This window comes from Amyelois transitella, chromosome 29 (genome assembly GCF_032362555.1).
Source record: "Amyelois transitella isolate CPQ chromosome 29, ilAmyTran1.1, whole genome shotgun sequence".
Taxonomy (NCBI): Eukaryota; Metazoa; Arthropoda; class Insecta; order Lepidoptera; family Pyralidae; genus Amyelois; species Amyelois transitella.
In genome coordinates, this window is record NC_083532.1 from 2,563,834 (window position 1) to 2,588,152 (window position 24,319).

Consider the following 24,319-nt stretch of genomic DNA (forward strand, 5'->3'; position numbering starts at 1 on the left):
GTTGATTGTGATACATTTATGGTACTAAACTGTACTCAACAAAGTAAAAAATAGGACTCCAACCAAATAACGTTATCAAAATTCCATAAAATACAAAGGTTCCAAAAGCTTGTTTACTTATCGATAAGATACTGAAGCTTTCTTTCTGCGTGCCAAAGCTGCAGTAAAAAGGTCGCAATCAGTGCAGCGAAGCGAAAAGTAACTGTTGGAAAGTAATTTACATTACCAGCACCGACTGCTTGCACAGAGCTAACCAGTAAGGCCGCAGTCGCGTAGCGGTCAAGGCTCCGCGACGGTCGACCGTTGCCTCGATACATTTATCAAATAAAAAATAAAAAAGCGCGCGTTTCCGCAAACGTCAAAATCGCTACAGATCAAACTTAGCCTATTTTTTTTTTTCTAAAATAGCACGAGTAAAGTTTGATTCGGAAGATCATCTCAAGTTTATCGTCTTGTAGTTCGAGTAACTGTTAAAACCACAGTGTCGGATAATGAGTTCGCCGTGATTGTGAGGCGTCTTGGTGCCCGTTAAACAGGTGAATATAAAATTGATTTCAATGCACCGTTGTGTGTAATGACCCTTATTTGTTTCGGTGTAAGCCTTAATTTGGACTCGTTAATTTCAAACGTTACGTTCAAGAAATTTCAATTAACTTTTGTGTGCCTTTATTTGCGATTTTTTCAATTACATTTTTCAAAGATTTTTTTATTTATTGTTAGTTGGTGACAAAAATAATACCTTTATATTATTTAATTAATGAGACGTTAAATTGTTGCGAATAGTTGTCAAAGACCGCTTTTTCTGTATCTGCGAGCCGAGACGGCAGAAATAACGGCCCTACAATCATAGGTTGTTGCTCTTCCTACTGGCGTCTTTGAGATACAAAAGGTACTCGAAAGGCTAGAAGCCTTCCCTAGGTTCTACGCTTAAAATTAATACCAAAACATGACAAAAAATTTTTAGTTTTTATTTATTTGGACTTGGTACATAAATTTCAGTTTGGCAAAACGAACTGTAAAATTAATGGATATTTGCTTGGCTTGCAAACATTTTTTTCGTAATACAAAATACTTATATTACTTCTCCGTTTTATAAATATTCTGTTTAAAACCATTTTAATATGACTACTTAATGCAAAGTATGTAACTATATTAAAATACGACATTCCAGCTTTTTTATCTCGGAACGGTCATCTTTTAATCAAATAAGAGGTTGCTCGTAAAGTTACGATATTTTAAGTTAAACAAGTTAGTTGACACGGCCCGTTCGTGTTCGAATGTGGGTCAGTGAAATGAATGTCGAATTGTAATCTGTCTGTTGTTAGTCGATTTGTCTTCCTTTTTCGAATTGCGTTTGAAATTCGAAGTGGATTCCATAGATTAAGATTTTTTACAGAAAAAAGTTTTGATGTCTTGATTTCGGTAGCATTCCTTGGTTTATCAATAAAAGTTAGGGAACACATAATGACGTCAAATATTAGAATTTTATATTATAAATTCGAAATCCATATCAGTTTTTTTTGTTTCTTTGTAAAAAAATTAAATAAAACATGAAATTTAACTAATAAGTCACACGCAGAAAGAGAAACAATATAATATAACTAGTTAGTATATACTTAATAAACTTTTGTTCTATAATTTTATAGTACCGCCGTGTGGTTCCCGGCACCAATAGAAAAAAGAATAGGACCACTCCATCTCTCTCCCATGGATGTCGTAAAAGGCGACTAAGGGGTAGGCTTATCAACTTGGGATTCTTCTTTTAGGCGATGGGCTAGCAACCTGTCACTATTTGAATCTCAATTCTATCTTAAAGCCAAATAGCTGAACGTGGCCTATCAGTCTTTTAAAGACTGTTGGCTCTGTCTACCCCGCAAGGGACAAAGACGTGATTATATGTATGTATGTATGTATTTTATAGTACAGCAGCATCAATCTGAACTAGATCTTAAATACCTTAATTATTCGACTAAGTACATTTTAGGTATGAATGTATTTAAATTATAATTAATTTTGCCGCAAACGTGTTTGGGACTTTGAGCAATGCTCTTTTTATATTATCTTTTAATACCAATCACAATTAAACAATTTTTGCGTGTTCAAATAAAAAATATGGATACATAACATGTTTTATAATTAAAACATCTTGGAAAAGATACGATCTCGCATAATTAAAACGTTCCAAATTCAAATTAAATTTTTCCCACGATCAGAATCGCAAAAATTTCAAAATCAACATACCACAATGCAATTTTGTTTTTAATTTTTTTTTCGGTCAACGGAATATTAAGTTATAGAGCCAGGTATTTATACCAATGGCGAGATTCCGATTGAGTTTCGGAGATAAGTCCCAGATAGCAGGTTTTTGAGGTCATTAACACCAGGCCTTTCCTTTGAGAAAGTAAGAATGACGAGAAGGACGTTACACTGGCATTTCCGCCGCTTTCAACTATGTTCTACTTTTTTGCTTTCCTGGCGTTTACTAGGTCCAGGGTTTGAGTCCCAGTTAGATTATAGGTGTGATATCGTTGAGTTAGTAGGTATAAGTATTCCACAAGACTTGAACTTATTTTGTGCTAGCTCAATTTATAATATGCCTACTAGGTTTTACCCGCAACTTCGCCCGCGTGAATTTAGCGCCACCTGCCAAAAGGGCAACGAATTTAGCACCAACTCTAAAACGCAACGCAATTTAGGGCCACCTTTAATACAGGTTTTTCGCAAATACCACGAGAACTATAGTTTTGACCGGCATGAAAGTCCTCCTCCACATTCTCAAATATTACTACATAGTATAAAAATTAAGTCGCTTCCCGCGTCTGTCCTTATGTCTGTATGCTTAGATCTATAAAACTACACAACGGATTTTGTTGCAGTTATTTTAATAGATACAGTGATTCAGGAGGAAGGTTTATAATAAATGCTACCCTTGCGGATCCGGGGCGGGTCGCTAGTTATTTATGTCATGATATTAAATACTTATTGTTAAAAAAAAGAAAGTAGAATGACAGATAAGTTTTGCTGTGGAGATGGAACAATAAAATATGGACATAAATAAATGACATGTATTTTAATTAAAAACACAATATGTGCCGTGTGGTTCCCGGCACCAATAAAAAAAAGAATAGGACCACTCCATCTCGTTCCCATGGATGTCGTAAAAGGCGACTAAGGGATAGGCTTATAAACTTGGGATTCTTCTTTTAGGCGATGGGCTAGCAACCCGTCACTATTTGAATCTCAATTCTATCATTAAGCCAAACAGCTGAACGTGGCCTATCAGTCTTTTCAAGACTGCTGGCTCTGTCTACCCCGTAAGGGATAAAGACGTGATCATATGTATGTATGTATGCACAATATGTATTTACGCGAAATTTCAAGAATATATTAGTTCAGTAGATATAGCGCGTGAAGAGAAAACCAACAAACTTCAGTTCAATTCAATTCAAAATCTTTATTGCATATTATAAAGTACATCAGTTGAATTCCAGTTACTGCTTATAAATAGGGTAATAAAATATGAACACCTTGAAATATTGTATGAAATATTGTTGAAATCTACGTATCCGAAGAATAAAGTCCGCTCTGCGACATTGATATCGCATATATCGGACTTTATTCTTCGGATACGTCGATTAATATTGAAAAACAAACAACAAGTTTTATATCGGCTATAATGATGAATTAACAATAATAAAAAATGCTGTATTATATTTGGAGTTCGGTGTCTAATGCCACAATCTTCCGCCAGGCAGTTGAACCGCAGCTCCAACGATGTTGAGTCGGAGGCTGTATTTATGCTGCAATAAATGCAATTTATGCTTGCGCGATTTAGAATCTTCGCTGCTATTGGCTTAGCGCGTCACATTCATCGCTATGATTGGCAGATGTCGTGTGACGTTAGTGATGGCGTCACGCTTACTTTTTTAATTTTTAATATTGGTTGGGATACACCCAAAACAGTTTTATTAACGCATTTTTTTTATGTCATACTATGTACTATACTCGTAATACTTAAAAAAATTTATGTACATAAATAATAAACATACAAAACAAACACTGAAAACAATCAAATTGGTATAACAGAATTTAGAACTAATTACATTCAGAAAGCTTTGAATAGCCGATCTTATCATAAATGAGCTTAGAATAAAACAAACAGTAAGTACCTAGGCTCTTATTGTGTTTGTTCAAAGATTTAAAAATGATATCGAAAGATCTATCCAAAGATTTCATTGTTTTTCTGTTTTTAAACGGGGCGTTTAAAAAGAAAACGTTATTTTGCATACAATGATATGTTTTGATCCATCAAAAAACAGTTTTACGGCCTATATCTTTCATTTATCGATTCATTTCAATTTATTTATCGATTATTCCCATACTTCTTATTCCGTGTGGTTCCCGGAACCAGTATAAAAAAGAATAGGACCACTCCATCACTTTCCCATGGATGTCGTAAAAGGCGACTAAGGGACAGTCTTACCAAAATGGGATTCTTTTTTTAGGCGATGGGCTAGCAACCTGTCACTATTTCAATCTCAATTCTATCATTAAGTCAAATAGCTGACCGTGGCCTATCAGTCTTTTCAAGACTGTTGGTTCTGTCTGCTCCCCACGGGATATAGACGTTATTACTTGTAGGTATGTATGTATGTACTTATATGCATTATATAGGTTCACGCGTTCATTCCTTACGGGACAGTCTTGATTTGAACTTATACTAAATTAGTAATATTCATGGATTTCGTAAAAGGCGACTAAATGAAATGTTAATAAGCTTGGGATTCTTCATTCGTTGGATCTGTCCACACCGTAAGGGATAAAGACGTGATGTCTGTAAGTAATATTGTAGTGAATATGTTGCCTATTTGAATTCAGAACACATGACTTCCAATTCGAGATATCCGTTTAGAATATTAATAGGCGCAAATAGTTTTGATGGATTGAGAGCCATTTTCATTAGTTTCAAAAAGTGAAGGCTAACATTTTGTAAAATGCTTGAAATAAAATAAAAATTTACGACGAACGAACTTCGTTTGTCGTCAATTCACTGACGATCTCAAATAAAAATAGCTGACCCCGAGTTTACCCCCTTTAGAGGGGAGGGAGGAGATATTTTTGTAAACCAATTATTAAGTTCTACCAATCCAAACACATCTGAGAAAACTGCCGTCAGTTATCGCGTGTTGCGATTACTTATATACAGACAAATAGAAGTTCTAAAAATCACATTTTGGTTACTCTTAAATAGATCCCCCATATATATATACATACATATATATATGGGGGATCTATTTATATATATATATTTATTATATATACATAGGTATATTAACTGCATTGCAGAGCATCCCAAGATTCAGACAACCTTCCAACGCTCTTATTTATATTCATATTGTATGCATAATATTTTCTTATAAACAACCATTTAAATTAAGTACCTACATCAATTAACTGCATAGCTGTATACAGAGTCAAAGACACACTGACGAAATCATAAGTCAATACTTGAAAAGTAACATCATATTTCTTTTTGATCATTTTAAAATGACCAATCTTCAATCAATCATTCTAGATGCTGAGTAATCATAGACCATAACAAATTGTATATTAATGAGTCGATATGTCGCCTCATTTTACAAATGTAATCAATTATAACAACACATAGATACGTACATATAATCACGTCTAGATCCTTAGACCATGGATCCTGGATTGGGTGAGTCAGGTTTTTACACGAAGTGACTCCCGTCTGACCTCCATAACCTTTGCAGGGGAATCTTACCCGTATTGGTTCTATATGGCTTCACATTCAGTTGCCTGAATGTGCAGGTTTCCTCACGATGTTTTCCCTCGCCGTAAGAGAATCGGTTAGTATTCAAACTAATGTACATAACTTTGAAAATGGTCATTGGTACATGGCCGCGGTGTGATTCGAACCGGTGCCTTTATGCGCAACCCCTTTTTGATCAGGCACTTAACCGATTCGACCACCAACGCTCTCTGTAGCTTTATGACATACTAACATAATAGAAAAAAAATAACAGTGGGCGGGAAATTGAGGTTGCATATTCAGGTTCTAATTTTAAATTTAGGATTACTAAATTTAAAAATAGAAATAAAATAATACATGGAAATAAACAATGTAGAACACTCACTTTAAGGTAAAATAATATAATCTTGAAATTTTTGGCATGATGCACAGGATTTAACTGATTTGGTATGTATTAGAAAGAGTTTATAAGAAATTTTCTTGATTGGTTTCATACATACATACATACATATGGTCACGTCTATATCCCTTGCGGGGTAGACAGAGCCAACAGTCTGGAAAAGACTGAATGGCCACGTTCAGCTATTTGTCTTAATGATAGAATTGAGATTCAAATAGTGACAGGTTGCTAGCCCATCGCCTAAAAGAGAAATCCCAAGTTTATAAGCCTATCCCTTAGTCGCCTTTTACGACATGGTTCTATTCTTTTTGTAATGGTGCCGGGAACCACACGGCACTTGGTTACATTAACTGTGTATTTTAAATATTTTTACCTTTAAAACCGGGGCTCGCACAGATAAGAAATGGTGGTTATTCTTATCTAAGGTCGGTAACAATCGTACCTACATATCATTTAAAAAAAATATGTCTTGTATTTTCTTGGAGAACCACCAACCTTTGTTTGCAACAATGAAAAACTACATATAATTTGGCTCTAAAATATTCTTAATTATACTAATGTATAAAATAAATAAATAGGTGCCTAACTGTATAAGAACTAAATAAATATATGACATCTAAAAGAAAATGGCGCCATGAGACTCGAAATCATTCGATAATGAATGAAAACATTTCGAATACATTTTTATACGATTGCTATACTCGTCTCACTAATCGAAAGGTTTGAAAATAACAATAACGTATAATTTCAAGTCTTCTAATGTTATGTGTACTTTTGTTCGTGTAGATTTTCTAGGTCAGTTCATTGTCCTCTAAAATGATGTAGATTGAAAATTATTATCACGTTACAACGATATTTTCAATCAGTTTTAGGGTTCTTCATTTAAATTAATTTTATGTATATATGACTATAAAACATACATATTTGCCTTCTGACGAAGTAAGAAACTTACTTTTTGTAAAATCGGTTAAAAAGGACATTTTTAAATCCAACCACACCTGTTTAGTCCTTTTAAGATTGTTGGCTCTGTCTACTCTGCAAACACGTGATATGTATGCATATATTAATTAAGTACTACAAGACATATTAATATTTCTATGAATAAAATGTATCTACTTACAAATTTTTAATACACTAGGTTTGATTAAAAGACATTATAAAGTAATAAATATCAGGCCATATGTATTTAAAAAGCATGGAAATTATTTACGTCCGATGTCTAAATGTAGAAATAAGTAATGCTTTTTTTTCACCAGCTGATAGCGCCCGTATGCACATTCGTGCTGGCGGAAGCGAAGGGTTAACATTGTTAAGTCATAGTACAGATTATATAATTGCCTAATCTATACTAATATTATATAGCTGAACAGTTTTTTGTTTGTTTGAACGCGCTAATCTCAGGTACTTCTGGTTCGAATTGAAAAATTCTTGCGTTGAATAGACGGAGTACAGATTATATAATTGCCTAAGCTGAACTGAAAAAATATTTTTGCGTTGAATAGACCATTTATCGAGGAAGGCTTTAGGCTATATAACATCACCCTGCAACTATTAGGAACGAAGAAATAACGGAAAGTGTGAAATAACAGGGAAAATTACTCCTTCTTGAGGGTATTGATATACGTTTCGCCTCGTGTATTCATACCATAGCCAAATCTTCTATTCACAAGACATTCAATTATTTCTTGACTAGCAGATGATTAAAAAAATTACTCGCTAGTTAAAAAAGAAGAATATCGAATAAGGAAAACAAAACACAGTCGAAAAGTTCAATTAACTGTGTAAGTTTGAATCAATATAATTATGATACAGGATATGGCGCCTTAAAAATAACCTAAAAATCTGACACATAACCTCAAAAACCGATTTCCATCCCGCCATCTCAATTTCAAGGTTGGAAATGGCATTTCTTCGTGCACAGAAAACGAATTTAGTCCTTAAACTTATGGAATTATGGTAGAAAATGCGTTTTCACGTTGTGTACGGTCAAGTCATCGATTTGGAAGTATGTCAGTCGGCTTTAGCTTACACCGTTATTCCAAAGGTTATATGTGTGTGAAAGTTGTGTGGGACGGCGTCTCTTGTCTTTGATTTAGATTTGTCAAAACATTCTCTTTCTATATTTTTTATAGGTATATAAGATTTAATATGTTTTTTTTTGTCCAAGTGAAAATAATTAGGTAGTTTTATAAGTAGGGTAGTACTTAGGGTATAAATATGGCAATGTTTTTTTTTGTTTATTAAATTTAATATAACAAAATACGGCAGTACAGCGCATTAGGCGCACTTAAGACTAATGATATATCGACTAGTCAAATATGGATTTAAATGTTAAATAAATAATTTATCTTACTTAATACTACCTACCCACCATGGCTGCTCCCCTGGCGCACCACACACTATTATTACACCCACAGATAAAGAACCTTTTTTAACGGTGAATGAATTTTCATGATCGGTTTAGTATTTTTGAAAATAAGTCATAAACAGTTATTTAGTATTAATAAACAAACAATCAAAATCATCAATTTTACCTATTTGCACATGTTATATCAATATAGATGAAATATTTGTTTTATAGTTTTAATTATTAAATGAATAATCATCAATACTAAATAAGAATTCTTGCAGCTTTGTGCAGTCGTTATCAGATAACTGGAGTCTTCCATCCCACATGGTGGCCGATTTGTGTTCAGCATTTAAATTATTAAAAAAACAACACATGTAATTCATCTTGAACTTAATTCATGTAAACTTGAGACTCGAATGTTAAATTAAGACAACAAATTAAATTCGAATTAACATATGAGCAAACACAAAAGTCATATTGACTTTTCCAATTTGCGCGGGAAGAGAAGTAAAAAGAATTTATAAAAATTCTTTAAAAAAACAAGAATATGTATCTACAAGTTTAAAAGTTGATTGGTAAGTCTACTAACTGAATGCTTAACAGATAAATGACTGCTCTGCAAAAAAAAAAAGAAAAAAACACACACTAAACAAGATGACCTTAAAATTTATCGAATTTACATCAAAGTCTGCAGAAGAACGTAGGGTTTCATCCCGGTAAAAACTCAAGTACCAGTGAGATTTGCGAAAACATGTATACTTTTGTAGGCGGCGTTAAATTCGTCGCTTTTTTGTAGAGGACTTTAAATTCTTTGCTTTCTGTAGATCACATCATCCAACACTAGTGTTACTAGGGAAATACCAACAAATTTAATAACATTTATACCTACTCTTTTAAGGAAACAACATGCACATTTTATTTAAACAGTGCTAATGGTAACGGTACTCACATTAAAATGCACATGAAGTGGGTGACGTGTTAACGTCAGGTCAACATGTACAAAACATAACCCTCTTTTTTTAGGTTTAGGTTAGTGTTGTTAAAGATTTTATAACGCTTACATATATTTTGATAGTGTCGGTGGACTAAAAAGATACTTAGACTTCACAGTATCCTTAAACGTTCAATAGATTTTGCTGGAAAAGATAAATTTATATACAAGCTACCCGCCTCGACTTCGCACGATTAGCATTAATAGATATAAACCTTCCTCAGAAAACCCTCTTTCCAACATATCAAACAGTAACAAAATTCTTGAAAAACTTTCCGAGATTAGCGCATACATTTTCTTCATAAATTTAAGAGCTAACTTTTGTTGGAGGAGTTAAGTGTAGCGTCGCGCTTTTTTCCCGGAGGGGTAGGCAGAGACCACTTCTTTTCACTTGCCACGATCCCTGCATACTTCTTTCGCTTTATCCACATTCTTAACTATCTTCATGCAAGCGCGGCGGTTTCGGGTACTCTTGACCATACCTTTTGCTAGAACGTCTCCGATTTGATCAAGGTACGTTCGTCTTAGCTTTCCCACTCCAACAGTCCCATTCACACTTCCTTTGTATATTTTTATATTTATTTGTATATTTTTTTTTATCTCTTTTCTCTGTTCATTTTTTTATTTGTTGGTATGTTGTGACGTTTACTTTTTGCTTTATTTCATCAAAATGTTTAACGAGTATTAAACGCATACATACAGAAAGATAAAATAGGGGGACCTTCCTTTATAATATGTAGTAATTGAAAAAAAACTAACATACTGTGCAGACGCTACGTAAAGAGTGGGAAAAAAGAGGAGTAAAGATGGTGTATTCAAAAATCTATACTTTCTATACTAATATTATAAAGCTGAAGAGTTTGTTTGTTTGAACGCGCTAATCTCAGGAACTACTGGTTCGAATTGAAAAATTATTTTTGTGTTGAATAGACCATTTATCGAGAATCGCTTTAGATTATATAACATCACGCTGCAACTATTAGGAGAGAAGAAATAATGGAAAAAAAAAACGGGGAAAATTATTCATCCTTGGGGGCTTCAATGATGCCCAAAATAACAATTACACGCGGACGAAGTCGCGGGCACAGCTAGTACTAAAATAAATGTGCTAAATAACTTTATTCACCGTGTGAAGCATGCGCTTCTAGACACCTATTAATTGAATTAATTCTGCGCCACGGGTCCGATTCAGGTCGTCGCCTTAACGGTCCGCCATTAAACTCTAAACATCCACTTAACTGAATTACACCATTAAGATTTTATTATCAACCCTACATCTTCACATGTGGCGGATCTGTCTAACGGCGATATGATACGTGCACGGGGCGCGAGGTAAAATGGGCGCCCGCGTTTCACTACATAGTATAAAACAAAGTCGCTATTTTAGTCTGTTTGTCTGTATGCTTAAATCTTTAAAATTACGCAACGGATTTTGATGCGGTTTTTTGTAACAGGTAGAGTGATTCAAGAGGAAGGTTTTTATGTATAATTTTTTCCGAATTTTGCACCCGTGCGAAGCCGGGGCGGGTCGCTAGTTATTTATAAGCTCGCATTGGATCGTAGCTACGCTCGATTGTAACGTACTGTTGAGAATACTGATAAGGAAGATATATTTTCGGAGAATTTAACAATATTCCATAGAGAACGTGGAAATCCGTAACCTGTCAATATACATACATAAAATCACGCCTCATTCCCGGAGGGGTAGGCAGAGACTACTTCTTTCCACTTGCCACGATCTCTGCATACTTCCTTCGCTTCATCCACATTCATAACTCTTTTCATGCAAGTTTGGCGGTTTCGGGTACTGTCAATATCTAAATCTTAATTTCATCTCCAGACTATTCCTTTGAACGAGTTTCGAATCTTTTTGAAACTGTTGGCTCTATCTACTAAGTAAGGGATAAAGACGTGATATGTTAATAATTTTATCGATTGCGTGAAGAGATACCTACACGAATGCTTCATAATGCTGTATTAAAATTTCTGAGGGGCACCAAAGAGTTGCCTGCCCCGGCGCTACCGAATCTTAATTCGCATCTAGTATTTTATATGTGTACATAAAATCGTCATTTTATACGCGGCAGCCTGCATGCCATTATATTGAATGGCGTCTCATAAATGTGACTCTGTCAGGTAAGTTACCACACCGCAGATTCTATACAACCTACACTGTAAGTTTTATATCACTCCATAACATTATTTATGACTAGCTGTTTCCCGCGATTTCGTTTGCCGTAATATTTCACTGACAATTCAATTTCAAATTCAACATTTTTATTCACTATTTTGGGACACTTCATATAACTTAATAATTGTCATTTTTTTTTGGTTTCACAACATTGGTTGACGTCAAATAAATTACTTAAAACTAAGTTTACTGCCACTTCCAAGGCGTCAGTGCAGCAGAAGCGGTAACAAACTGCACTGCAGCATTTTCTTCAACAACGTCAACTTCACAATTATCCAAACTAAGAATAGATAGGGATGATACAGTTCAGATTCATTGATTTATATCAGATTTTAATAATTAAAAAAATATATTTTTTATATAAATCAATTAATTTAATATCCCATCGACTCATTTTTGTATTGAGATTGTTAATCTATCTTTCTTATTTAGTTTATATGAGATTTTAATAATTTAAAATATATATTATATGTTAAGAAAGATAGATTAACAATCTCAATACAAAAATGAGTCGATGGGATATTAGTTCATCGGAAACGTTTTGGTGGAGGTCAGGTCAGGAGTGCCCTAAACCTAAGCTTGCATGAAAAGATTGACGTATGCGTATGAAGCATAATAAATATGCAAGAAGTGTGGATTATTACATATGTGGACGAATGCACATTGTCTACATTAAAAAAAAACATGAATCATGTAGTATGAATAAATCTGCTTGTAAAAGACATCAACGCGCCTCTCAAAGTTTATTTTAATATTATTTGTTTAATAAATCTATAATAAGGAATAATTAAGAATTGGATCACTCCATTTATTTCCCTTGAATGTCGTTAAAGGCAACTAAGGGATAGAATAACAAACTAACTTAGGATTCTTCTTTTAGGCGATGGGCTAGCAACCTGTCACTTTTTGAATCTCAATTCTATCTATCATTAAGCCAAACAGATGAACGTGGCGTGTCTTTACAAAACTGTTGGCTCTGTCTACCCCGCAGGGGATATAGACGTGATTATTGCTTTATATATATCGACATGTTCATCCTTTCCATATCTGAATCTTTGCATACAAGTTCAACTGTATATTATTTTTAACATATCTAATGTTTCTAAGCGGGATATTGTCAATATGCGAGTAACAGTGAGTACAGGTTTTAGCAGGAAGTGTGAACAGTTAGCTGCTCCTGCGCAGCCAGTTCTGACTACGGTTTCTGAACGTGTTTTACCACCTCAATGTTGTGATTTAGAGAGCTAGGTGCCAATATGTGCTATAAGGTCTATATATGTTAACCTAGTAGACAGAGCCAACAGTCTTTAAAAGACTGATAGGCCACGTTAAGTTGATTCTGCAGCTTTATGATGGAATTCAAATAGTGACAGGTTGCTAGCTCATCGCCTAAAAGACGAATCCCAAGTTTTAAAGCCTATCCCTTAGTCGCCTTTTACGAAATCCATGGGAAAGATATGGATTGGTTCTCTTCTTAAGTCACACGTAAAGACTTGTATTTTTGTTTGTTACAGTCAAATTCAAAAACTATTGTAGGTACCGATTATGACGGAATTTGGCAGAGAGATACAATAGACTTTTAGGAGTAACATATGTAGGCTATGTCTTATTCTAGAAATTCTCACAGTAATAAAGTTTCGCGCGAAAATCATAGTTCTAGAAATATTTATGAGAATTCTTCTTTCACCGGATTTAGTCCCGGTTAAATCCTCATCACTCTGGAGAGGAATCAGGTGAGTCAGGTTTTTAAACGAAGCGGCTCCCATATTACCTCCGCAACCTTTGCAGGTAAACTTAATGCGTATTTGGATCATAGTTACACATCCAGTTGCCCGAATGTGCAGGTTTCCTCACGATGTTTTCCATCACCGTAACAGCGTCAGCAAAAAAGTTGTTTATGTGAATTATGTGCAACAATAACCCACTTTCTAAATAAGCGGTATTTGTCAACATTCTTACATAATTTATATGTTAATGTGTGACAAATCCTGATGGGACAGTGAGTCACCAGTATCGTTGAGAGATAACTTGATGAGTCATTAGGTCGTCAGTTGGTCACAAAGATAGTTTTCTGAACTGGTTATGTAAAGAATATTTTCCTCATTAGGTTCATTCATATATTTCGTCTTTATCCCTAAGGGGATAGACAGAAGCAAAGGTCGAAAAGTCAAATTGGGCTGGATGGCACAATGAATGAATTGTTGTTTTTTCGTTATTGTGGCAATGTCACAGAAAAAGCATTACCTGATATCTATGGGTTACTACGAGTATGATGGCATCTGTGGCGCAGAGGTAGTGCCCTGTGACACCAAAGGTCCCGGGATCAAATCCCAGCCATGGCATGATGAGAATCTGATTCCGAAGGACCATATTTTAATATGGTCCTTCGAGCCGGATTTTTGTTACTTAGAAATCTAAATAAATAATATATACCATAGTCACTTTCTTATATTCTGACCGTGATATCTTCCTCATTTTTTAATTTCACCTATCTTTTGTTCCAGGCACAAACTCCGACAAATCCCTACAATGAAACAGGACTAGTTGTCCTGAACTTCTAACATGGGTCCGCCAATCAGCACGTGGCCTTACAGCCAACCAATAGTAGTGAAGTGCGGTGACAGTGTCAGTGGTGCCAACATTCACAAAAAGTGTTTGCTTGTCCAATGCGTTGATAACTTCAGACTAGTATGTTTAAATTTTACATTCGCTGTTTTAGTTTTCCAAGTGTTGTTAATTTTTAATTATGTGACCGCGGGTCCTGTTATATTAAATATGGACTATATGCAAGGTAATTATGACTTTATTTTACTTAATTCGTAAGTCATTATTTTTTTAATCGGCTGTACCTCATTTATTCTTTTTTTTATGTTTTAGTTCGTTAAAACAATAATGTGAAATATCAATAATTAAATGTCTTATTCATTTTGTGCACAGAACTATATCCCAAAAACTCATCTTTTAAGTCGGACCAATCCTAACATATCTAAGAAACCGCATTCAAATCTGAGTAATAGTTTTCGCGTGATTCGAAAACAAACATATAGACAGAGAGACAGAAATTTTAAAAAATAACTCATTAGGGTTCCATACCTTATAGGTGAAAACGGGACCCTGTTACTAAGAATTATGTCTGTCCGCCCGTCTGTTTGTCTCTTATATATACCGCGTGATAGTTGGAAAGCTGGAATTTTCACAAATTATGTATTTCTATTGTCGCTGTAACACCAATAGTCAATATTCATAACTTCCGTGTGGTTTCCTGGCACCAATACAAAAAAGAATAGGACCACTTCATCTCTTTCCCATGGATGTAGTAAAAGACTACTAAGGGATAGGCTTACAAACTTGGGATTCTTTTTTAGGCGATGGGTTGGCAACCTGTCACTATTTGAATCTCAATTCTATTCTTAAGCCAATTAGCTGAACGTGGCCATTCAGTCTTTTCAAGACGGTTGGCTCTGTCTACCCCGCAAGGTATATAGACGTGACCATATGTATGTATGATTAATAACTGACCGGCCGAGGGTCTGGTGGGTCAGTCAGAATAAAACACCAGATTTTCGGATGTTCAAGGCGTCTTGTCTCGTCATCGATTTAGTCAAATTTCGATTGTCCTTCTTTTCAATAATATCAGTCAGTCAGTTTTGTTCATCCAAAATGTCAAGTCAAAATGTCTATCCGTCCGTGGAGGCTGAACGGTCGCTACAATACGGTACGCTATATATGTAAATATCAGCTTAGAATTTTTACAAGTGTTTACATGTACATTGTAGCGGGAGCGATGAATCGGGCTCAACCGCCACCAAAGGGAAGATCTTCCGCCAGGCTAGGTGTTATGTCTGGGGAACCGCGCGACAGACGATGTTGAGTTGGAGGTTGTATATATGCTCCAATCCGTGAGATCTTTGCTTGCGCGATTTAGGTTTTTCGCTGCTTTTGACTGTTAGCGTCGCTTGATTGGTTGTTGTGACTTGTAGCGTAGAGACGTCGCAACATACATTATCTTTAAAAATAATTAATTAACAATGAAGTTATTATAAAGGGGTGGCCATCCCACACAACAAAGGTCGATTTAAATAAAAATCTAGAAACGTGAATATAAAAAAATAATATTTAAATTTAAAACGTAATGATGGTTGAACGGAACCCTTCGTGCACGTGTCCAACTCGCGCTTGGCCGATTTTTTACTTCTGTTAGTATTGTAGATCTGTTGAAACATATAAACAAAGCGATACTCTCACTCGGCATTTAAAACAATTGATAGTTAAAGCGTTAGTAAGTTATTATTGTTCGTTTTGGAAATAGACGCGGAACGAATGCGTTAGTAACAGTAAAAGTGCGATGTATAATGTACTAGGTTTTACAAGCAGCTTCATACGCGTGACTTTAACGCCATCTACAAAAAGCGAAATAACGTGCCGTGTGGTTCCCGGCACCAATTAAAAAAAAGAAAAGGACCACTCCGTCTCATTCCCATGGATGTCGTAAAAGGCAACTAAGGGATAGGATTTTAAACTTGGAATTCTTCTTTTAGGCGATGGACTTGCTATTTCTATCATTAAGCCAAGCAAATGAACGTGGCCTTCGAGTCTTTTCAAGACTGATGACTCTGTCAACCCCGCAAGGGATATATTCGTGATTATATGTATGTATAGAAAAAGCGACGAAACCACCTGCAAAAAAGTATCAAATCAAATGCCACCTTCAAAAAAAAATGACGAATTTAGCGCCACCTGCAAAAAAAACACAGGTTTTTGCAAATCCCACGGGATCTTACTTTTTACCGGGATGCAAGGTACCCTATGTCCTTCTCCAGACTCTTAATTATATAAACGTCAATATTTATAAATTATATTCATTTTAAATTACCTATTAATGTACTCTCCAAATATAAATATAATACGACATTTTTTTTATTGTTATATTCAACCTAATAGTCGACATAAACCTGCCCGCCGTTCCCTATTATTTTAAAATTGCGATGCCCAACAGGATTCATATTGTACCTATTTATAAGAAGTAACTGTAATTTAACTGATGTACTTTATGATATGCGATAAAGAATTTGAAAATTGAAAATTTTAAACAAAATTGCAGTCTCTGCATGCCTTCAAAAGGCGATAATTTATGTAGGTATCACTAAATAGTATAAAGCAAGGTCGCTTCCCGCGTCTGTCCCTATCTCTGTATGTATGTATGTTTCGCGACATTCATACGTACATATAGTCACGTCTATATCCCTTATGGGGTAGACAGAGCCAATAGTCCCGAAAAGACTGAATGGCCACATTCAGCTGCTCGGCTTAATGATGGTATTGAGATCCAAATAGTGACAGGTTGCTAGCCCATCGCCTAAAAAAAGAATCACAAGTATGTAAGCCTAACCCTTAGTCGCCTTTTATGATCCATGGGAAAGAAATGGAGTGGTCCTATTCTTTTTTGTATTGGTGCCGGGAACCACACGGCACATATGTGATAGTGTGTAAGAAACCCTAGTTTATGAACTTTTAATTGATTTTAACACTTGTCAATGTGCTGTTATTTTTTTAAAGATAGGGGAGGGTCCTTATCTTATGTTCTAGGAATCATAGTTAAGTTTAGTTACATGACTTTGTGTGACCTACTGAAGTCGCGACAACCCAAGTGAAAGTACATGTGTGTAACAATACGACACTTTTACGTGAGTCATCGAATCCTCGCTTTTCTGTAGTCGGTTGGAGGTGGAGCGAATTCTTTTTGCGACGATTTCTATAAGGTCGCTATGGCAACAGAAAACAAAAACGCCAAATTGCACAGATGTCTCTCCCGTGGATGTCGTAAAAGGCGACTAAGGGAAAGTCTAATAACTCGATCTGTCACTATTTCAATCTCAATTCCATTTTGAGCCGAGTACCTGTTGGCTATCTACCCCGAAAAGGATAAAGACAATTAATGCCGTGTGGTTCCTGGCACAAATTTAAAAAAAAAGAATAGGATCACTCCATTTCATTCGCATGGATGTCATTAAAAACGACTAAGGGATGGGTTTATTAACTCATTCAATAAGGCGATGGGCTACCAACCTGTCACTATTTGAATCTTCATTCCATCATTAAGCCAAACAGCTGAACGTGGCCTGGCTCTGTCTACCCCGCGAGGGATATAGACGTGATTATATGTGTCAGATAGCTTACTAAAAGTGATTAGTGTTTAAGCAAAAGAAAAACAGCTATATTTCATTATCTGATTTATTAAACTGATTTATTTAATTAAACAAATCTAAGCACAAGCTTAATTCAAATTTTACAGATGTTATAATTCCATAAAATTATAGCAACAGCAAAATATAATATTATTATTACAGCGATTAAAATAACGTGATCAAAATAAAACGACTCACCAAGTATTGCGGCTCCGATGCGCACAGTCTGACAACTCCGAAACAAATGACACTCGGTCGGTGCGCTCTTGGCTTTAAATAGTGTGACGTAAACAACAAGATGGCGCCTGACAGAGTGTCATCGTTTCACAACTGTTTTGATTTTGAATATGTATATTGTTTAAAACAAGTTTATTTTATTACAATAAATTACGAAAATAAATTAATTAAAATGAAACTAAAAACTGCCTTGCATAATGAATGGGAATAAGGTGTTTGTGAAACATCATAGACTTTTAAACAATGATTATTTACATGTTTAATTAGGCTTTAATTAAATATAATGCGATATGCATGTTTATGCTAACAGATTCGGCCATCCTAATGTAAGTGTGTCCTTACACTTAAGCCTAATTTATTTCTAGATTTAAATTAATAATATTAGTACAAAATACAGGCCTCAAAGTCCTGTTAACAATATTACAGGCCTCATTGTCCTGTTTACAATATGACAGGCCTCATTGTCCTGTTTACAATATTACAGGCCTCATTGTCCTGTTTACAATATGACAGGCCTCATTGTCCTGTTTAAATATATTTCAGGCCCCATTGTCCTGTTTTACATATTTCAGGCCCCATTGTCCTGTTTTGTAATATTTCAGGCCCCATTGTCCTGTTTTACATATTTCAGGCCCCATTGTCCTGTTTTGTAATATTTCAGGCCCCATTGTCCTGTTTTATAATATTTCAGGCCTCATTGTCCTGTTTTATAATATTTCAGGCCCCATTGTCCTGATTGCAGACCCCATTGTTCTGCGTTAAAAAAATAAATAAAACAACATGCAAATTAATCAGATTCCTGACTGCAGACCCCATTGTTCTGCGTTATTGAAAAAAAATAAAATAATAATAATTAAAACAACATGCAAATTAATCAGATTCCTCCTCACTCAGGATGTTATCATTGGGTCTTGAAAAATTTAACCATGGCTTTAATTTGTCAATCGCGACAACCGTGGAATATTTTTTGTTACCTTTTCTAGTCAAAGGAGTGTCTTCTATTTGATACCTATCATGATCATAAGCTTTAGTAATTTTATAAGGGCCTTGAAATTTTGGAACTAGTTTTTTACTGTTGCCCGTCGCTGGGACCTGCCGTTCTACTCTAACTAAGTCACCTTCTTTAAATTGAATAGGCTCACACCTAGTTTTATCATACCTCTCCTTTTGTTGCTGTTGTGACTTTTTTACAAAGGCACTTATTTCATTCCTAATACTACTTAAGTCCAATTCTTCATTAATTGTAATGCCATCATCTATGGCAGTTAGTAATTTATTGTCACTTGGACCTTTTGGTCTAACACCGAAAAGTGCTTCTGCCGGAGTTCTATTAATACCTTTATTAAGGGTATTATTTATACCCCATTGAACTTCCGGCAAGTAGTCTTCCCATTTACTTTCGGATGTCCCTACGCATTTTGCCGTTAATGAGTCTACAATAACTTTATTGTAACGTTCAACCTGACCGTTTGCCCTAGGGGTTGCTACAGCATTGAGAACGTGATTGATTCCTTTTTCTATTATAAAAGCTTTAAATGAGTCGCTCGTAAACGAAGTTCCCCGATCCGAAATTATTCTACGTGGTACACCAAAAATGCCTAAATATTCTCGCAATATCTTTATAGTTGAACTAGTTTTAGTATTCCGAACTGCTCTCAAGTAAATAAACCGCGTAAATGCATCAATTATTACTAATATATAAATATTACCCTTTGTGCTCTTGACAAAGGGGCCCACGTGGTCTAGATGCACAGTATCAAAAGGTTGGCTGACTTTTTCGATTGGGTTTAGGAATCCGGGGTTTTTTCCAGCAACGGCTTTTGAATATGCGCACTCTAAACAAGACGTAACATACTTTTTAATGAATCGCCTCATTTTCGGGAACCAAAAATGGAGCTTAACTTTCTCGAGGGTTTTATCTAAGGCGAAATGGCCTATGTCGTCGTGATTTTGTTTCACCACTTGCCACCGAACGCCCTTAGGCACAACCCACCTATCAACATCGGGAGTGATTCTAAAAAGCTTACCGTTTTTTAACTTATAATAATTTTTAATATCCGTAATATCCTCTAAATTTGGATCATTTAAAACACCAATGATTCGTTGAATTTCCGAATCCGCGTTTTGAACTGTCGTTATCCAATCAGATTCAGACACATGATATATGGAATGTTCAATAGTTTTATTTTCCTTTGGTGGGTTGCGGCTCAGAGCATCTACGTGACTCATGGAAACTCCTGCTCTATATTCTATGCTAAAGTCAAAATCTTGCATGAAAGTCCACCATCGGGCTACACGTGGCAACATGTCTCGTTTCGAAAATGTAGCTCTTAAAGAGTTACAATCGGTAACAACTTTAAATGTAATCCCTACAAGATAAACTCTGAATTTTTGAAAGGATGCTACAACCGCGAGAGTTTCCAAGTCATAGGAAGTGTAGTTTTGTTCCTCGGGTGTAGTTTGTCGACTAAAGTAGGCTATCGGTCTTAATTTAGAATGTTCATCTTTTTGAAGCAGAATCCCAGCAATACCTATCTTGCACGCATCGGTATGGAGTTCAGTAGCTGCATTTACGTTATACAATGCTAAAATAGGTTTCTGTACTAATTTGTCTTTCAAAGTTTGAAATGATTTTTGCTGCTCCTCATTCCATACCCATGGTGCATCCTTTCTGAGGAGTTGAGTTAGTGGTTTAGCAAGTATAGAGAAGCCTTGTACGAATCGTCTGAAAAAACTAGCCAACCCAAGGAACTGTCTGACATTGTGTTGGTTTTTAGGTGTGGGGAAATTTTCTACTGCGTAAATTTTCTTTGCTCCTGGCTTTATACCATCAGCCGAAATTTCAAAACCTAAATAATCCACAGAATGTGCAAAGAAATTACATTTCTTTAATTTTAACGTAAGACCAGCATCAGCTAAAACTTGCAATACTAATTCTAAACGATCTAATTCTTCTGAAATACTAGTTGATGGTATAATAATATCGTCTAGGTATGCCAAAGCTTCCTTATAGCGTAGGCTACCGAGAACCTGATGCATTATTCTTTGAAAAGTGGCTGGGGCATTTGCCAAACCGAAGGGCATCCTATTAAATTCAAAATGCCCTTCTGGCGTGACGAAAGCAGTTTTGTATTTATCATTTTCGGAAACTGAAATTTGATAATAGCCAGAAGCCAAATCAAGGGTTGTGAAAAAGGTGTTTCCTGAAAGTACATCTAGCTGGTCATCAATCAAGGGCATCGGATAGTTTTCCTTTATAGTCTTTTTATTCAGTGCACGGTAGTCAACGCATAACCTATAGTCTCCAGTTTTTTTTTTAACTAGAACAATCGGGCTAGAGTATGAGGAAGTAGAGGGTCTTATTATATTATTTTCTAATAACTCATGAATCATTTCCCTTACAACTTCTTTTTCTTTCACAGCTAGCCGGTATGGTCTATATACGACTGGGTCATTATCTTGTAGGGAAATAGTCATATTCGATACTTGACAATTACCCAATTCCGACAAAGAGAAAGCAAAACAATTACGGAATCTGTTTAGTAGTCCTAAAAGGTTGTTAACTGTAGACTCATTTAAATTATCATCTAGATTTAAATCTGATTTCGTTATTAAGCTAGTTTGCTGTAGACGGTTTTGGGTTGATACACGGAGTACGTTCCTCTTTACCTCTTCAAGAGCTATTTTCCCACGAGCGACTAGATGATCTTTATCAAAATGTAATGTTCCTGTACTTATACCATTGATGATAATCTCACCTTCACCAGCGTCATTGAATCGATAAATACCGTTCAGAATACAATAACATACATTACTTTTATATCTAATACCACCTTCAATAAACAACACCCCAGTAAATGTTGGTCTAGTATATACTTTTACTATAGTTGGGCCAGATATTGTAAAAGATTCGAAACAATGTAAATTAATCTTATCTGGGTTTTCAAAATAGGAAAAATTTTGAAATATATCAAAGCGGTCGCTTGTTTTATATATAAGAATGTGTGATTGTTCGGTGAACGTTTGACCAATCATCAATGGTACTTGCATAACATTATCCGGGACCAAAAGCAGCTCCGTATCTGCCCCAACACCGTCAATTTGGACAAATGCAGTGATTCTTCCTAAGACTTGCACAATGGAATTACCAAACCCTTTCAAAACTGGCAAGTTATCAAAATCAATCGTTTCAATATTTAATTTTGCTAAATACGACGCTTTTAGCATGGAACAATCACTGCCAAGGTCTATGAACGCTTCTATCGGAACATTGTTGACTAAAGCTTGTTTTTGAAACTTTTTACTTGAAACTTCATCAAAACTAACTCTATTTACGGATTTCTCAGTACTAGATATATTAAGATAGCATTTATCAGTTTCATGTCCTATTCGTAAGCATTTTGTACATTTTCTAATGGGTAAACTACATTGGCTTACTATGTGACCTTCCGTCTTACAGTTAGCGCAACGAATAATTTTTCTCTTGTACGAAGTTGATTGAGTTTGGTTATTTGGCTGAGAGTTATCAAGTTTTTGTAGATGCGGTTTATTATTAAAACGTCTATCACTATTAAGTTTAATGTTACGGGAATTTCTTAAATAAGTAAGAAGCTTATCTAAGTCATCAAACTGTGCTGCTTCAGCACTTAGTCTAATGGCACGATCATCGATACCATGTAGAACACATTCTACAGCTCTTTTGCCGGTTATAGAACACCTATTGATTAAGGCAATCTTATCATAAAAATATTCGTCTAACGGATCTCCAAATTTAGCGCGCCTAGCAAGCATGTCGCTCAACATTTGACCATAATTTTCGTCAGATGGAAATGCCGTAAGTAACTTAGACTGCCACTCTTTCCAGGTAAAAAGGACGGAAGGTAGGCCTTCATACCATATTTTAGCAACACCTTTTAGTTTAGGGAGAGCATAATGTATTATTTGCCTATCAGACCATCCGTATATAATTGCGCATTCATTAACTTTATGAAGCCACATGGCCATTGTTTGCCCTTTTCCCGCAGGATCGAACTCGGGTACTGTATTGTTCAAGGAACTTATTTTATCAGGATTGGGAGTTATTGACTTTAGTGCTTCTACTAACAAATTAAAGGTATTACTATCTGCAGTTACAGTAGGTTTTGGTAAGATAGCACTCACCTGCTCAACATCGCTGCAATCGCGATTGGGAGGCCTCTGGCCCTGTTGTGATATACGCGTTTCGCGGCTGAAAGGCTGCTGTGACGACCGCAGCTCAGGGCTTTCAGACCGCTGTAGGGCTAGCCACAACCGGCTACGGGACCGCCGTGGCGATCGTTGCGCCCGACCTTGTGACCGCTGTGATGACCGCGTGTGGGGGCTTCGAGGCTGCATGTGGCGGCTACGAGACCGCGTGCGATGGCTTCGAGACCGCGTGCGGTGGCTTCTTCTTCGGGTGTGTCGGCTTCGTGATCTCGTGTGGCGGCTTCGAGAAGGCGTGCGCTGGTTTCGAGACGGCGTGTGCCTTCTTCGAGACCGCGCGTGGTGGCTTCTAGACCGGTGTCTACGCTGCTCATGGTCTTGCAACAGCTGCCTGTAGACTTGGGACCGCTGATCACGGCCGCAAGTCCCCTTTTCGTCCCTTTGAGACCGTTGCTCGCGGGACCGGACCTGCTGTTCGTTGTTTTGGGGCCGCTGTGGCGACCGTAGCTCATGGTCTCGTTGCGGAGATCGCACATTCAATAAGGAGTGGGGGCTATTGCCCGCTGCTTGAGAACCACATGGCAGTATAGGGGATTTGGAACTATCCATTGTTAATCTGAGAATATAAAACAATTCAGGCAAAGCATCTGTTCTAAAATATCTTAGTGATTCTTATTTATATTAATAGTTTACTTATCAGTTAAGATTTAGCATTTCAAAATTATATTTCTGAAATTGATGAAATCAACCAAAATGAAACAAATACTCTGCTCTTTCTGTTATCGAGCTGTTATAAATGCAAAAAGTTACACAGAGACAAAAAAAAGAAAAAAAAAAAATATCGTCCTCTCATCCCACTTCTGATATGTCAGATAGCTTACTAAAAGTGATTAGTGTTTAAGCAAAAGAAAAACAGCTATATTTCATTATCTGATTTATTAAACTGATTTATTTAATTAAACAAATCTAAGCACAAGCTTAATTCAAATTTTACAGATGTTATAATTCCAT

General features: G+C 35.9%; 1 protein-coding gene across 1 annotated transcript in view; it reads left to right on the forward strand.

Annotated features, from left to right (window-relative positions):
* Positions 1 to 407: 407 nt before the first annotated feature.
* The window catches only part of LOC106129478 (serine proteinase stubble), a 41,955-nt gene continuing 18,043 nt past the window's right edge, over positions 408 to 24,319 (forward strand). Inside the window, exons 1-2 of the mRNA XM_060952660.1 lie at positions 408 to 536; positions 14,210 to 14,496. Of these exons, the coding sequence (XP_060808643.1) occupies positions 14,268 to 14,496 (229 nt within the window). The 5' untranslated portion in view covers positions 408 to 536; positions 14,210 to 14,267. The remainder of the gene's footprint in view (positions 537 to 14,209; positions 14,497 to 24,319) is intronic.